At 48.9% G+C, this 16,369-nt stretch overlaps 1 protein-coding gene and 1 long non-coding RNA gene across 3 annotated transcripts in view; one reads left to right on the forward strand and one right to left on the reverse strand.

Moving 5' to 3' along the window:
• Positions 1-13,447, forward strand: part of LOC135809921 (uncharacterized) — a 120,518-nt gene extending 107,071 nt beyond the window's left edge. The window contains exon 3 of the long non-coding RNA XR_010552254.1: positions 13,116-13,447. This is a non-coding gene — a long non-coding RNA (uncharacterized LOC135809921). The remainder of the gene's footprint in view (positions 1-13,115) is intronic.
• LOC135809906 (uncharacterized) overlaps positions 1-16,369 on the reverse strand; it is a 205,808-nt gene that overhangs the window by 77,276 nt on the left and 112,163 nt on the right. Inside the window, exon 16 of one of the 2 annotated variants that reach the window (XM_065323355.1) lies at positions 14,411-14,482. The exons of the other annotated variant lie outside the window; for it this stretch is intronic. Within the exon in view, the coding sequence (XP_065179427.1) occupies positions 14,411-14,482 (72 nt within the window). The remainder of the gene's footprint in view (positions 1-14,410; positions 14,483-16,369) is intronic. 2 annotated transcript variants of the gene reach the window in all.

Raw genomic sequence — 16,369 nt, forward strand, 5'->3', positions numbered from 1 at the left:
CCTACTAATTATTATATCACGATTATACTATACCGTATTATTTCTAATATAAGCACAGTCTCCAATAATAGCACGTCTCCAATAATAGAACACCTTGGGGCGGCATTCAAAAAATAAAGTGCTCAGTCTCCATTATAAGCACACTGTGTACATTCATTATCTGTACCGGCGAAAAAAACCCTGAAATGTGTGTGTCATACATGAATTTGGCATGGCAACATGCCTCTGAAATGAGGTTGAAATAATAATGGAACAGTCTCCAATAAAGGAACGTCTCCCTTAATAGCACGGGTCGGAGGTACATTGAAAAAATAAAGGACCGTGCTTATATTAGAGATAATACGGTAACCAAAATCACATAAAAGCCGCCTTCTTCCAACGAATAAAAGTATCTTTGATCGCTCCCCTTCAACCTTCGACTACCTTGTGTGAGCCGGAAAACAGGTGTGAGCTAGCAACTTGGATGGCGACTATATTGGTCGTCTACCTGGGTAGCCACTAGGCTGATCTAAGCCAAGTCACAAACCCGCCAAGCGCGGCCATGACATTTGGTGCTGTGACCAGGATCCAAGTTGCGTCTTGCTGTTGCTCCGGCAGAGTAGTCGTAACTCGGTGTGCACTGGTCCATGCTGAACTCTGAGCTCTTGTTTACTCGAGCACGCAGAGGTGTGAATTTGATGTCGATTTCACGAGGCTGCATGTGTAACTCGTATACTCTCAGCACTCAAAGCACAATCATACTTGTTGTTACGTAAGTAGTTATCATTCGTTCATTGTCTCACAAGGAGAAGAAGAAGACAAGGCAGTGCGAGTATGCGCACTGCTATCCATGCATTCCTACGGTGTACTATTTATGTGTATACAAATACGTGTCATAAAGTAGCCATGCTACACTATCCTCCTCCTACCAAAAATTCACGCCCTCGTGAATAGAGAAAGAAAACAGAAACATAAAAAATAAAAACTCAGGACATAGCAAAATTAGTAAACCGAGCAGGCAGTCCAGGATTGCGAGCGAGATGGGCTCTGACGACAGCGGACAACAAGTAGGGTCATGGTCGAGGGCTTGCAGAGTAAGCACCGTGAGGCATCAGACGCGAACCGAATGTTCCTTCCGATCCAACTGCATTAGCCGAGAACAAACGCATGGTACGACTAGTGCCAGAAACCTTCGGGAGGGCGAACAAATTTTCCACTCACCGCATTGTACCTGGGCAAACTGACCACTGAGAGGTCGACATTCACAGCTTTGGCAGCAGCCAACTCAGTTGCGGAGAGAACAGCAAGTACAGGAGTGGCGACATCCACAGACGCCGTTGTGGCAGAGGAACTAGCTTGCTCTGGCTGATTTGCGGGAGTCTCGAGATGGGAGGGTTGCACCTCCGGCTTCAAGGAACGCGACAGACCATCTGCATTCAAGTGCTGCCGACCCGGCCGGTGAACAGTAGTGAAGGTGTACTCAGCGAGTTGCTCCACCCATCGAGCTTTTCGACCGCGTGGTTCCTTCACGGACATCAGTGCGGTGAGGGCAGTGTTATCTGTGCGGGCAATAAAATGCCGACCAAGCAAATAGTCCTGGAACTGATTCGCGAAATGGACAAGGGCAAGCGTTTCCCGGTCTGAGGCATCATAATTCCTCTCTGCCTTCGTCAAGACCCGGCTGCCGAACGCAATGGGGCGTTCCTCGCCATCTTGCATTTGGCCGAGGACAGCTCCAATGGCCACCTTGCTTGCGTCAGTGTCCAAAATAAAGCCGCCAGACGAAACAGAAAAGTCGGGATACGCCAACACGGGGGCTGTGGTCAGTGACCGCTTCATATACGTCAACGCCGCATCACAACTCTTAGTCCATGTAAAGCTGGCACCCTTGCCTGCTAATACATTCAGTGGAGCGGAGCGCTGAGCAAAACCACGGATGAAGCGGCGGTAAAACCCGGCGTACTCCAGAAACACCTGTACACCTCGTACAGACTGGGGTACGCCCCACTTCACAATAGCCTCAACCCTGGTGGGATCCGGAGCCAAACCTTCAGCCGAAACTTCATGGCCAAGGAAGAGCACCTTCCGTTGGAAAAAAGAACATTTTTCCAAGTTTACCTTTAGTCCAGCAGCACGAACCCGGCCAAATACAGACTGCAGGATCTGGAGCTGTCCAGTGACGGTAGAGCTGGCATTCAATACACTGTTGAAAAACACTTGACAGATTGGTTGGTTAGGCACACTACATAAACCATGAAGCACCGCTTCCATTACACGGTGGAACGTCGCTGGACCATTTCTACAGCCAGACATAACCAAGAAATCACACAAACCCAACGGTGTCGTAACGGCAGTCTTTGCCGTATCGTCCTCGTGCTTAGGAACCTGCCAATATCCTGACGCTAAATCCAGGCAAGTGAACCATGAACAGCCAGAGAGTGAGTCCAATATGGCGTCAACACGTGGGATAGGATACGCATCTGGCTCCGCAATGCTGTTCAACTTGCGGTAGTCGATACATAACCGGAGAGATCCGTCCTTCATGGGAACGAGAACTATGGGCGACGCCCAGGGTCTAATGGACTTGGTGAGTATACCACGGGACAACAGACCATCCAGCAAAGCTTGCAAAGCGCGCGTAGGCTGCTTAACTGGCTGTATATCACCAGTACTACTACTATGTGGCAAAACATCACAAGGACCAAAATCACCCTCCCGCAAGAGAAACAAGTCATGATTCTCACGGAGAAGCTCTGTAAGTCTGTTCTTTTCAGGTACTGCCAGATGATTCCGAGACTCAACATACGTACGGATTATCTCGGCACGTTCAGGGGATAGCACAAACGGTTGCATATCCGCAACAGATGAATCAGCAGGATCATCATCCTCTCCAATCAAGTTATCGGGTACAAGAGATAATTCTGCAATATCAACATCTGTAGCAATTTGTACTGGGTAGTCAGAGTGATTCTCCAACACAACTACCGCACCGGACCTGCCAGGTCCAACCGTAACCACACTGGGGGTCACAGACACATCTGGAAACTTTAACAAGAATGAGTCCAGTGGAACAGCAACACAATCCACAGTGACAGATGCCTCTTGCACCGACTTGCACGGGACCAGCACGACATGGCCGGCAGGCAGAGTTAATTTACTACAAACAGTGACACGGGAATAGTACGTGCCCGGGTCTTCCTCAGAATTACTATCATTACTCCAAGAGTCAGATAGCGGGTCAGCGTCCGCCGCAACAACCGGACTTGGCTCTGATGGACAAACACTAGTAGCTTTCACGCCTAGCAGGACTGACAGATCATTAAAAGTTAGTGTGCCTTGAGCAATGTTCAATACTGCTCCATGGTCAAACAAGAAATCAGATCCCAATATCATATCACGGCGGATATCAGGAGACACTACAAATGTATGCAAGAATGAACACTCTCCAATGCAGCATACAATATCCACAGCACCCAGAACCTGGAGTCCCTCACCATTAGCCGCACACAAACGGGGAGCAGCTTGCAAGGGCACATCACCATACGTGGACAAAAATGTTTGCTCATGCAACATAGAAACACAGGAACCAGAGTCAATTAACGCCGTTACACACTTGCCTTGAACATGGAGATCTAGCGTAGGGACTGACGATACAGCCTCGATACGTACTGCATCTGATGGCTCCTCGTGAACGACTGGGAGTTGTCCCACACCACCAGTCGTACTCAGTTTCCCGAGCGCCAAGGGTTGTGTGGGCAATCTAGAGCAAAATGGCCAGGTTGTCCACAACCACAACAAATCGGTGGTTCCACCTGACCACCACGACCATACGAATGTCCACGACCACTGCTACTACTATGAGGCTGATCAAATTCGAAACTTGCTCCTACAGGAACCTGTGTGCGTGGAGCAACAATTTCCAAACAGCTGAGTCTCTTTTCGAGGTCGGTCAACCTGCGATCAAGTTTCTCGAGCGCCTGAGCTAGTTGATCACGCACTCCGGTGTCATTAGACTGGTGCAACTCTGATGCACTGGCATGTTCGTCAGACGGTATCTTGAACGGACGGTGTCGAGGGGACCTGGTCTTCTTTCTGCCTTTGGACTTGCCCATCTCGATATCTCACTAGCAATGGCCCAAGCTACAAACATTTGTAGTTCAAAAAAACTTTTGAAAAATGTTACAAAAAAAATTGACCTACACAAAACATTCTAGTTACGTCAAACGGACGTACACGTGCACAGGACATGACGTCAACAGTGTACTTGCTAAGTATGCACGCACACTCACGTGCGCAAAATATTTTTGTGAAAATGTAGCCCTTTCTACACCAAACAAAACTGTTACTCATGCACAGCGAACGATCAGTCCAGGAGTAAAGAATGGAAAACGAGACGAAGGCTAGAATGATCAATACTAGTAAATTAGAACTTAGTCTGTGGGCTGGTTTCCCGAGTAGCTGGAACTGGTCTCAGACTCTCTGCAACTTGTCGACTCTGCAACTTGTCTCTCCTGCGGAGGCGTCTTCCCAGCCGTGGACAAAACCGACGACTATTTTTCCGCTGCCACCATTGTAACTCGTATACTCTCAGCACTCAAAGCACAATCATACTTGTTGTTACGTAAGTAGTTATCATTCGTTCATTGTCTCACAAGGAGAAGAAGAAGACAAGGCAGTGCGAGTATGCGCACTGCTATCCATGCATTCCTACGGTGTACTATTTATGTGTATACAAATACGTGTCATAAAGTAGCCATGCTACACATGCAGTTCTCAAGTGGATTAGGCAGCGAACTGTTTTGTTCTGTTCTGGCCTTGGTCCGTTCAGTTGAACACTCTGTCTGAGTGCGTGCACATGGAACGTGAACTCGTTCTGTTTTGTAGCTGTTGCTACCAGTTGGCGTGCCAACTTGTTCCGGAAGACCTGGCGAAAGTCGGTCATGCCGCCGACGAGAGTTTCGACTCCCGCACCACTTGTTGGTCTGAGATATGTGTCAGCTGCACTCGATTTGCGGTGTAGACGGCGCATTGTTCGAACCCACGGAGGTTCTTGCAAGGACGTGCAATGAGGAAACTCTGCTGTTTTGTCAGCACTTGCACAGAAACTGCTCGAGAAGCGAAATGCTTTTAGACTTTTTGAGTCGTCTTGCAGTGGCAGGATCGATGACTGCATGAAGCTTAGCTTCTACGTTGCCCTCAGCTGCAGTTGAGGAGTGTTGCTGTTCTTTTGAACTTTGACGGTTCAAAAACAGTCAAGAGGACTATGTCCTTGTCGTGTGACGGAGTCACAAAGCCAGATTTCGAAACTGGGCGCACCAGTTGAGATGCTGGCTGAAACGATGATACAGCAACAAGTTCTGCAGAGAGCTTGAACAACTGCTGATTTGAGTTCGTTGATGCGGATCTCAAATGTTTTGATTGGAGTGTGACAGAAATCACTAGTGAGCTGATGCCCACCTGAAACCAGCACTTCTGTGTTGGACGATGCCTGTTTGGTGCCGGATTTGTCGCGACGTCCGCACCCTGTGGTGTTTCGTCACGTACTGAGTATGATGTTGGTTACTGGTTCTGACATTGGACGCGATGTGCTGTCCCAATTCCTTGCGAGATCATTTCGGGTGATGGAGCATTGCATTTTAAAGCTTCTAAAGCTGATGTCGTTCCGCCAAGCCGTCAAGGAGTGAATGATGTCATGATGGCAAACGAGAGCACGTTCTTCGCTTGCGGAGGCGTGAAGTGATACTCCCTTTTCGGAGGTGACGGTTAACGCCGTGCTAGACAAGTCGGAAGGGTTGCCGACCTGTGCCTTGACGATACCTGATGGGTGTTTTCAAGGAGTGAATGATGTCATGATGGCGCATGCGCTAGTGAGCCCTACGGTGGATGGTGTTCCCGTACGGGTGTTGAATTACTCTGACGAGGCAGTGGCTCTAGAGAGGGCAATGCAGATTGGTCGGTTAGAACCAATATCTGAGGTCATGAGTATCGTGACCGAAGACACTCTGGCTGATGGCCAGAGAGAGGAATCAGTTCAAATAGCTGAGACGGAGGACTCTCTCGGGTCTGGAAGCAGTTGCGAATTGGCGCAAGATGTCCGGTTGTGGACCCCCGGAAAGGTTGGAAGAGGACGAACTCATCCATGGAACCTTTGAGGTTGGGCGAGGACGAACTCGACCCTGGAGCCTGTATGTTGGATGAGGACGAACTCGATCCTGTAGGTTGGACGAGCTGGACTCGATCCTGGAGCCTAGGTGTGTGGACGAGCTGGACTCGGGCCTGGAACACACGGAAGTGGGGGTCGGAAGAGATGGTAGTGAGACCTCTCTAGGACAATCTGGTATCTCCCGCGAGGAGATCCACTGCTTGCAAGCCTTAGTGCTTCGGTATCGAGATGCGTTCGCTTTGAACCCATCTGAGCTTGGTCGCACTTCGGTGCTACACCACAAGATTGAGACACGTGATCGTGGTCCTGTTGCACAGGCTACTAGGCGTATGCCATTGTGTCTGTCCTTGCTGGCAGCAATGAACCTACCGTGGAAGTCTTGGCGAGGTCGCCAAGGTCTTTTGTAATGGGTGGAGTGTGGGTGGAACCGATTCGTTGGATACCACCAAATCTATGAAATGGCTCCTGGAGCTCTGCAGCAGTTTTTGTACCTGAACCAGATACCTACGTGGTAGAAGGGTGTGGCGACCACACGTTATGGCCTATGGTCTACATTCATCTGAGATGACACGAAATGGCGAACTGTCATACGTATACGCTTTGCGTGAAGATTTGCGACGTGCATTTAGTTGTACATGACAAGCTGCGTGTTGATCATCAGCACCAGGCTCATCTCTACGATAGTGGAGCAGTACCAGTTTCATTTTGAAGTTGGAATTTTTTTGATGGAAATGTCCCGCCTGTGGAGCCACATTTCGTACTCTATGCCCGTACCTGTTACGGTGCAGAACCAGTTGGCTTGACCAACGAGAGCTAGGCGGTTACCGTCACGACTCGCCGACTTCCAAGTTGGGTAACATCACGGGGACGTGATTCTTGAGAGGCCGGGGAATTGTCATGACCCGGACTCGACTCGTCGTGAAAGCGACCACGCAATGAGATTCAGCAGCCAAAAGCTGGGCTCCGAAATATTCTAGAGTTCTGTAAGAACCATGATTAGTCCTGCGAAGGATTTGGCACTTTCGTTAGTTGAGCAATCATGGCTTACAACTCGTGGCCTCGAGTCACAAGTGTTGTCGTACGGCGGCTACACCTTCAGTAAAAGTCGTCAGCATTGTACTCACTACACTGTTGAGCTTGAGGGGACCCTGCTTAGTCCTGCAAGGGAGCTGATACCTTTGTTAGTCGAGCAAGCATGGCACCTCTTCTTGCGTCGTACGACGTAAAGGGTCCTGCAAGTGTTTCGCGCACTGCGGACTCCGTTATCCCTTTTTGGGAGAGATCGCGGCTTGACCGTGCAGCGCCCTACGGGGTAATGAGAGGGAAGAGCCTACGGGGCAGAAGATGAAGGGTGACCCAATCAAGACACCGTACGAAGGCGGCGCTCTAGCTGCGGCAACATCCGACAGCGTACTCCAGGCTCCGTCGCACGATCGACGTACGAATAACCTCGGACATCACTCATATTAATTTCGTAACTCTTTCATGTAATGTGGGTGAGCGAGCTCCCCGAAGCTATACAGTGAATATTTCCTACTAATTATTATATCACGATTATACTATAACCAAAATCACATAAAAGCCGCCTTCTTCCAACGAATAAAAGTATCTTTGATCGCTCCCCTTCAACCTTCGACTACCTTGTGTGAGCCGGAAAACAGGTGTGAGCTAGCAACTTGGATGGCGACTATATTGGTCGTCTACCTGGGTAGCCACTAGGCTGATCTAAGCCAAGTCACAAACCCGCCAAGCGCGGCCATGACACGTGTAGTGAAATAAATTGGTATGCATTGCATCGTGACACAACTTGCCAAGCTGCATGTACGTGATTGTAAATGTACAAACAACATGCAACGTCGTAGTAAGCACAATCGTAACTCGTGAATTCCGTGTTGTTGACTCAAGGCAAGCAGTACCTCGTGTACACGCTGACAACGACGAACGAATTGATTAGACTCTGATAATAGATACTAATAATATGAAAGAACAACAAAACGTAAATGTCACCTACGATTACACAACGTGGTACATGGGTCTTTTCCCTCCCCAGGGGAGCAACCACGGTCAGTTTCTGGAACGTACTACCAGACGTGACAGAAGTGTTGTTTTTTCACGGCTGAGCGTAGCGAAAGAGTGTAAAAAACGTATTTTTCACTGACCATTTTTCTGTCGTGCACTGCTGCTCTTTCACTGCGCAACTCTCCCTCACCTGCCATTATGGTCTTGTGTTCCTCGTGTTAGCTTGGAGGTTCAAGCCCGCCCCATTTGTGTTTACAAAAGTGCTGCAGCCTTTGGTCAACCATTGGCGTGACCAAGGCATAAGTATTTTCCTGTATCTGGATGATGGAACCGGAGCTGCAAACTCCGCGGAAGAGACACAGTGGGTTGCCCGACTTGTGAGGTCCGATTTGAAAAAATGCTTTCTTGTCATCAACAAGCAAAAGAGTAATTTTCAACCCCGGCAGGTGGCCTCTATCTTGGGTCATGTCACTACATGGCCAACAACAGTATTCATGTCACCCCGAACTGTGTATCCAAATTTAAACTGCTGCTAGCTGATATTATGTCTTTCCCCACTGTAGTGCCTGCACGCTTGCTTGCCAAACTAACGGGGTCGCTCAGCTCTATGTGGCTTGCTCTGGGCTGAGTGGTGTGCTTACAGACAAGAAGCTTGCACGCATGTCTGTTCCCAACCCTAGAAGAAGGCTGGGAGATAGCTATCCCACTTTAGCATCTAAGCTAAGTCTGAATTAAGTTTTTGGCAATCTGAATCTGATCATTTTCATGGGAGGCCTATCTGGTCTGCCGGGCCCCGCAATTGGTATTCACGGATGCCAGTGACTCCAGGTGGGGTGGTTTCAGCCTGATGAACGGGGTTGATATCACAACGGGCGAGTGGCCCCAGGCCATGTCAGCCACACACACCAGCTCCACATTGACGGAACTGCTTGCTGCCCGCTTTGCCCTAATCTCTTTAGTGTGTCGATTGTCTGGCCATTGAATACCGACAACCAAAACGTCGTGTCCATTTTTGTGTAACTTTTTGTGCACCAGCGCATCTTCTCCAGGTGTTAGGGGCCCAGCCTCCCCGCCCATCCGACTTGCCACACACAACAGCGCAACTGAACTAAAAGTTCTACTTAATTTCTTGACAAGATGGAGACGGACAAACAAAAAGACCGGACACGACGAGGCAAAACTGATAACTGATGAAAGGGACAAACATCGCGGCAGCATATATAAGCATGCGCGCAAAATAATGTTGCACGCGCGTGCGCGCGCGACAATGACGTTAGCATTCTATGGTGTATACATGTACAGAAGACTACGCCTGCAACCAAAACAATGCAACAAAGGCAAGACTAAGACACTACAAAATAAAACTAAAGAAAAACATAAATAGTTGCAGCACCGTTCACCATTACCCAAGAAGCCTCCCAGCATGGGGTCGGCTCATTTATGCACACATCACAACCGGTCTATCTCTTTGGGCCGCAAACACCACCTTTCTGTTTTCATGCAGTCCGTTTTTGTTCCCTCTGAAACTGTGCTCATCAGTGGTCTCACCGTACGGCCTCAGTTAGATTTTTTGGTTACCTTGTCCCCCCCCTCCCCTGTTGCCTTTATTTTTGTCTCTTGGGGTTTTTTTCTCTTGCGCTTGCTGCCTATGTTGTTCTGTTCCTGCCTTTTTCAGTATAGGCCATCATAGGGCGTTTATTTTCTGTGTGAATTGCCTATTCAATGAACTTACCCATACCCATGTAGAGTGAGACGCCCGAGGGGCAGTGATGATGAGGGAGGGAGAAGCCCGATGGGCATTGGTGATGAGGTAGGGAGAAGTCCGATGGGCAGTGATGATGAGGGAGGGAGAAGCCCAAAGGGCAGTGATGATGAGGGAGGGAGAAGCCCAAAGGGCAGTGATGATGAGGGAGGGAGAAGCCCGAAGGACAGTGATGATGAGGGAGGGAGAAGCCCGAAGGGCAGTGATGTTGGCAATGGCTGCCTGTATGCATGCTGGTATTAGGCGTGAAGCTGTGTTAACATGAGGCCTGGGTTGTACAGGGCAGCGGTTGTCACCCCTGGCCCCCTACTCAATTCACGCAGCTCATATTGCACACAACATACATCGTACACGTAGGGTTATGGCGATGTTAGAGGCAGAGGAGGGTTAGACCCCTGGGAAGTGCACCGATTGGGAGAGTCTGGAAACCCATGACACGTGGACTGAACACCAATAAAACTCACAGGAGCAACACACAGTCTGTACATATCTGATCCCCCCGTGTCTCATTTTCCTGTCTGTGGGTGTGTGCGTGCGTGCGTTTTGCATGTGCCCTGTTCAGCATCCTCCCCCTTTTGGATGGGACTAGTGTCCATACAGAATCCAGCCATTCAGCACCTGGTCGACGCGCTACCGGTCGTCCTGCTCAGTGACGTGGCACCATCTACAGGCAGGGCATATCTGCAAGCATTTGGTCGCTGGCGTACATGGGCTTCTGGGGCCGGACTTGCCCCTTTCCTAGCTCGCGCAGTTCATGTGGCGCTATGCCTAATGAGTTTGATCCAACAAGGCACGACGTGTGCCCTCGTCGCACAAGGCTGCGCAGCTCTACATTGGTTGCACCGTAAGGCCGGTCACCCAGATCCGATCGCGGAACCAGTCATCAAGCAATTGCAAGTCGCCGCTCGCCGTATCTGTGCACGTCCCATCTCCCGCCGCACTCCGATCTCACTGTCCTTGTTCCGCCAGCTGATGTCCACCCTGGCCCAACCAGAGGCATCACTGGGGGATCTGCAATGTGCCACCATGATTTGTTTTGAGTTCTTCGCCCTACTGCCCTGGGACTTTACCCCGACCCATATGTCCTTGTGTAGCGTTGGTCACGCGTTGGTCACGCTACAACGTACTATTCAATACGACGTTCGCTACCAGCTCATCATTTGCGTATACGCTCAGCGTACTGTTCATTACGACGTTCGTTCTACCATACAACGGTCGCATGACAGTACGTTGCTGGTTGTGATTATTTTCCATAAATTATGTTTATTTTATCTTTCACAATGAGTTCAGAGTCTAGAGAGAGAGAGAGAAAACTGTTAATAAAGTAACACGTTAGTTAGTTGCGAGTTGTTAGGTTGTTTTGCCTCCAGGCCCGCTACACTTGCACCTGCCAAGTCGCAAGAACGACCAACTGAGGCAGAGGGATAACAGGGACATTTCTCCAGGAAGCAGGACATTCACCCGGCCAACATGTACTGGGCAAAGAAACCTCCGCCCCCTCTGGGCCAGACGTGCGCGGCCCCATGAGCTACAGCAGAGCCCGTGACGGAACTCCTCAAATTGGCGGTGGGCCGTACCCAAACTGACCCAACATCATACAATCTCCACAGCCTCCGATCAGGTGGTGCGATGGCCGCAGCAAACTCGGGCGTCGCGGACAGACTGCTGCAACGACACGGTGGCTGGAGTCCGCGTCCTCCAAGGATAAGTACATCACAGACTCACAGCATGACTTGCTACTATCCTTTGCTTCATGAGTATATTCTCTGGTAGAGCTCCACCCCATGTACAACCCGGTTGCTATGTGAGTGCAAAAAAGGGTTGTTTTTTCACGGCTGAGCGTATCGAAAGAGAGTAAAAACGTAATTTTCACTCACCATTTTCTGTCGTGCACTGCTGCTCTTCCACTGCGCAAATCTCCCTCACCTGCCATCGTAGTCTTGTGTTCCTTGGGTTATCTAGGGGTTTTCCCGCCCTCCCTCCCTTGGGTCCTGTACATTTTTAGCTTGTATTGTGTGTTGTTTTTCGGGATTTCCATGGTATGTCGCAGGCTATGTTTTGTGCTTCTGTCCCGAGGGTCTCGGCGTTTTTGTTTGTATGATTACTCTTTTCTACTTGCTTATCTTCTTTTTTTGGGGTGTGACTGCCAGTGGGGCAGGTCCTATATTAGTAGAAGGGTTTTTTGGCCGCAAGGCGAGTTTTTCCCCCAGCCCGGTTGAGCGGTCGTGGCTGGAAATTTAGGGAGTCAGATTTTTAGCCACTCCCCCACTGCCCAGTCCCCCCCCTCCCCGTGACATTGCTCTGCCTGAGTCTTGCACTGACATCTCTCTTGCTGGCCGCCATGCTCTTCGTTACTTTCTGGCTTTGTTTTTGTTTTTGTTTTTTTATTTATTTCACCGTCCAATGGCAGAAGCCAATGCACAGGAGGGGGCGTTAGCCAGCCATGGCAAGAGAAGAAAAAAATGAAGGAAAGAAGATGATAATCGGAAGAAAATAATGCATTAGCGGGGTGAAATGTATCACTATGTTGACCATGGTGGAGAGCGGCGAGATAAGCTAGCAAAAGAGGCGAGCGAGCCTACAACGTGGCATGACATTTAACATGGTCTATGAACTGTCTAATATTGGATATTGTCTTCATTTCCATGGGCAGCTTGAGCCAATACGAGTATGCAGAGAAGATAGGAGATTTGGTAAACATAGTTGACAAAGCTCTGGGAAGTACTATGCCATTGCGAGTGTCCCGTGCGAAAGTAAACCAATTATACTTGGTGAGATGTTCATGGACAATGTTCAGTTTAATACGATGGACCAGAACGCATGACTGTCTCTGCGACAGGATAGAGATGGGGCTGGTGGAGGCCAAACTATATAGATCAGTAGAGGGGAAAAGAGAGGGTTTACGAAAAATAATTTTCAACACACGTTTATGATATACTTCTAGTGTCTGTACAGCAGATTTACTAAGCAGGGAATGCCAAGCAGTGGCGCCGTACAGAAAGATAGGAAGGAGGTAGCATTTATAAAAGAGACGAATACATTCGGGGGACAAGTGGGAGCAGTGAGACATTAGGCAACCTACAGATTTGCTAACTTTGTTGCATACAAAATCTACGTGAGAATTCCAGGACAATTGCGAGTCAAATACAACACCCAAATGCCTGTGCGTATCTACAATATTAATGTTAATAGCCGAATCAAGTCCGGAAAGGGTAAATGTGGGAGGGTGGTCTAGTTGAGGGAGAAAGACTATTTCTGTTTTCAAGATATTGGGTTTCAGACGCCATGACAACATCCATTTATGAACAACATTGATTCCATTCTGAAGCTTCGTACACAGGTTTGCAATGTCGGCGTCAAACTGAATGAGGGCTGTGTCATCAGCAAATAGTGACAAACCATCTATACAGTCAGGTAGATCGTTTATATACAACAAGAATAGTAGAGGCCCCAGTATAGATCCCTGGGGGACTCCCGACTTCACAGGCAGTGGGTCTGAGAGTACCCCTTCGACTGACACTGATTGCGTTCTATCTGTTAGGTGGTCCGTAATCCACGCCAGAGACGCTCCGGAAACATTGTACATCGCAGATAATTTAGCTAGGAGTCCACGGAACCATACCGTGTCAAACGCCTTTGCTAGGTCGAAAAAACACATACAAACGTGTTGGTGGTCATGACGAAGGGCCACAATGTCCTGCACAAGGCGTGTCAGCTGCATGGTGGTTGAGTCTCCTCGTCGAAAACCAGATTGGACTGGGGCAAGGGCCGGCGACGCATGAGCATAAAGCTTATCAAAGAATAATCGCTCGCATAGTTTCGATACACAGGACAACAAAGAGATAGGACGGTAATTGCTGGCTTGTGACTTGGAGCCTTTGCTCTTGTAAACCGGAACAACCTTCGCGAGTTTCCATGCTGCTGGAAATTTACCCGTCGAAAAGGACACACTAAAAATACGGCAGAGGGGGTACGATATCGACGGGGCAAGTTTCTTCAGGACATCATTCGTAATGGTGTCCAAGCCAGGACTGCGGCGAGACTTTAGTCGGGCGATAGCCTTTCTAACATCCGCAGTTGTGGTGATGACCTGAACAAATGTTTCATGAAGTTGGCTGTGGGCACGAAGAGCTGGAAATGATAACGACGGATCATCCGGGGGTTTTGCTAGCGTGTGGCTGAGAGTGTGGTGTTACGGTACACTGAGTACATTCTCTGGCAGACCACTATTGTGAGTACAGTCTCTGTACTTTCTCTGGTAGACCACCCCCCCCCCCCCCATGTACGACCCGGTTGCTATGTGAGTGAAAAAGTACGACTACAGTATAATATTGACTGCGTACGAGGTCAATATAGGAAATAAAAGCCGAGCAAAAGACGGAGGTGAAGCTGAGGTAATGTTGTGATCTGATTTTGTTAAAATATCTATGAAATGAATATGAAACACACAATATAAAGCACACAGACAGGTCCTGAACAGTACTTACAGCTTTTTGAGGTTTGTTAGACCAGTGAAATTGACATTTTTTAATGTTGTGATCTGATTTTTGTTTAAATATCTATGAAATGAATATGAAGCACACAGACAATAATGTTGTTAACAGGTAAAGGCTAGTAGTGTAGTAAAAATTAGTTCGTTGACACGATGATGTGGGCTACGACTACTACTACTATTCCTAAGTAAACAGTTTCCTCTGAGACAAAATGCTATAATACTCAAGATGTTCGTAAAGGGCCTGAAGTGTGTCCTTTTTAAGAGTATTACTACTATTCCTATTAGCATTATTGGAATATCTACACAACTCAGTTTTTAACGTTGTGATCTGATTTTTGGTCAAATATCGATATGAAGCACAAAAACAATAAAAGCATTTTCAAGATTCAAAGAGCCTGAAACAGCAGATCAGGGCGCTATCGTGAACAATCCTAGAAAATGCGATTAATAGTATAAGTGAAGCGGACATTACAAAATGATGAATGAGAATACATGTATCTAAAATGGTTGTTCCAAATTTTAGATACATGTATTCTCATTCATCATTTTGTAATGTCCGCTTCACTTATACTATTAATCGCATTTTCTAGGATTGTTCACGATAGCGCCCTGATCTGCTGTTTCAGGCTCTTTGAATCTTGAAAATGCTTTGGCTTTTATAAAGGGAACACTACATAAAAACAATAAAATGTTGTTATACAGGTAAAGTTTACTAGTACACAATACAACACTGCAACAACACTAGGAATGTGCAGGTCTGATGTTGCTATACGCAACCGTCACTGTGGAAGCTTGCCTCAGTTGTACCTGTGCACAAGAAGGGTTCGAAGTCCGCAACAAAGAACTACCGAGCCATATCCCTGCTGCCAATACTGTCAAAGGTCATGGAAGCTATCATCAATCGTAGCCTTATGGGATTCCTTGAGCGCCAGCACATCCTCACCACTAACCAGTACGGCTTCCGCTCCGGCCTGGGAACGCAGGACCTCCTTACCCTACTACACCATCGTTGGAGTACCGTGGCTGCAGGGGGCGGAGCTGTGCGGGTTGTTGCTGTAGATATTGCTGGAGCGTTCGATCGAGTCTCCCACCCAGGTGTGATCCACAAAGCCCAGCAGTACGGTGTATCCGGCATGCTCCTTGCATGGTTGAAGGACTACCTGCTGGACAGGCGCCTGAGTGTCATCGTTGGTGGGCAGTCGTCCAGCCCACACCGCATCACAGCCGGAGTTCCGCAAGGTAGCTTGTTGGGACCGACACTGTTCCTTCTCTACACGAACGATGCCGATGACCACCTTCCACCAGGTGTAGATCTGGCCGCTTATGCCGACGACACAACGCTGTTTCAGTGCCTGTCCACCATGGATACCATTGACCACAGCTCAACAGTCCTGCAAAATGCTCTCGATGCCCTTGTGAATTGGGGCACCAGCTAGAGAATTGCGTTCGAGCCAGCCAAGTCCCAGGCCAGGACTATTGACCATCACCGCCCCGCCTGGGACCTGCCAGCAGTACAGTTTGCGAGTGCCCCCCTGAATGGAGAGAGTAACCTCAAGCTTCTTGGGGTAACCTTGGACAGCCAACTTTCCCACCGCAACCACCTCCGTACTGTCGCCATCAGAGCACGCCAGCGTCTCGGGCTCCTGCGGAAGGCCTCGCCGCTCCTGGATTCTTGCAGCCGAGCTAAAGTGTACCGTGGGTTTGTACGCCCAGTAATGGAGTACTGCCCATTGGTCTGGATGGGCGCAGCAGATTGTCACTTGCAGCGACTTGACCAGACGTAACGCTCAGCCCTCCACTTGATTGGCCCCGGCGCAATGCTGCAAAGCCTGTCTATCCGGCGCATGGTAGCTGCGTGTACCTACATTTACAAGCTGCTGTGCTCCAATCCTACCAGCCCACTTTGTCAGCTCTTGCCTCCCTCTCAAGCCCCCCGACCAGCCCATGTTCG

Source organism: Sycon ciliatum, chromosome 1 (genome assembly GCF_964019385.1).
Source record: "Sycon ciliatum chromosome 1, ocSycCili1.1, whole genome shotgun sequence".
Taxonomy (NCBI): domain Eukaryota; kingdom Metazoa; phylum Porifera; class Calcarea; order Leucosolenida; family Sycettidae; genus Sycon; species Sycon ciliatum.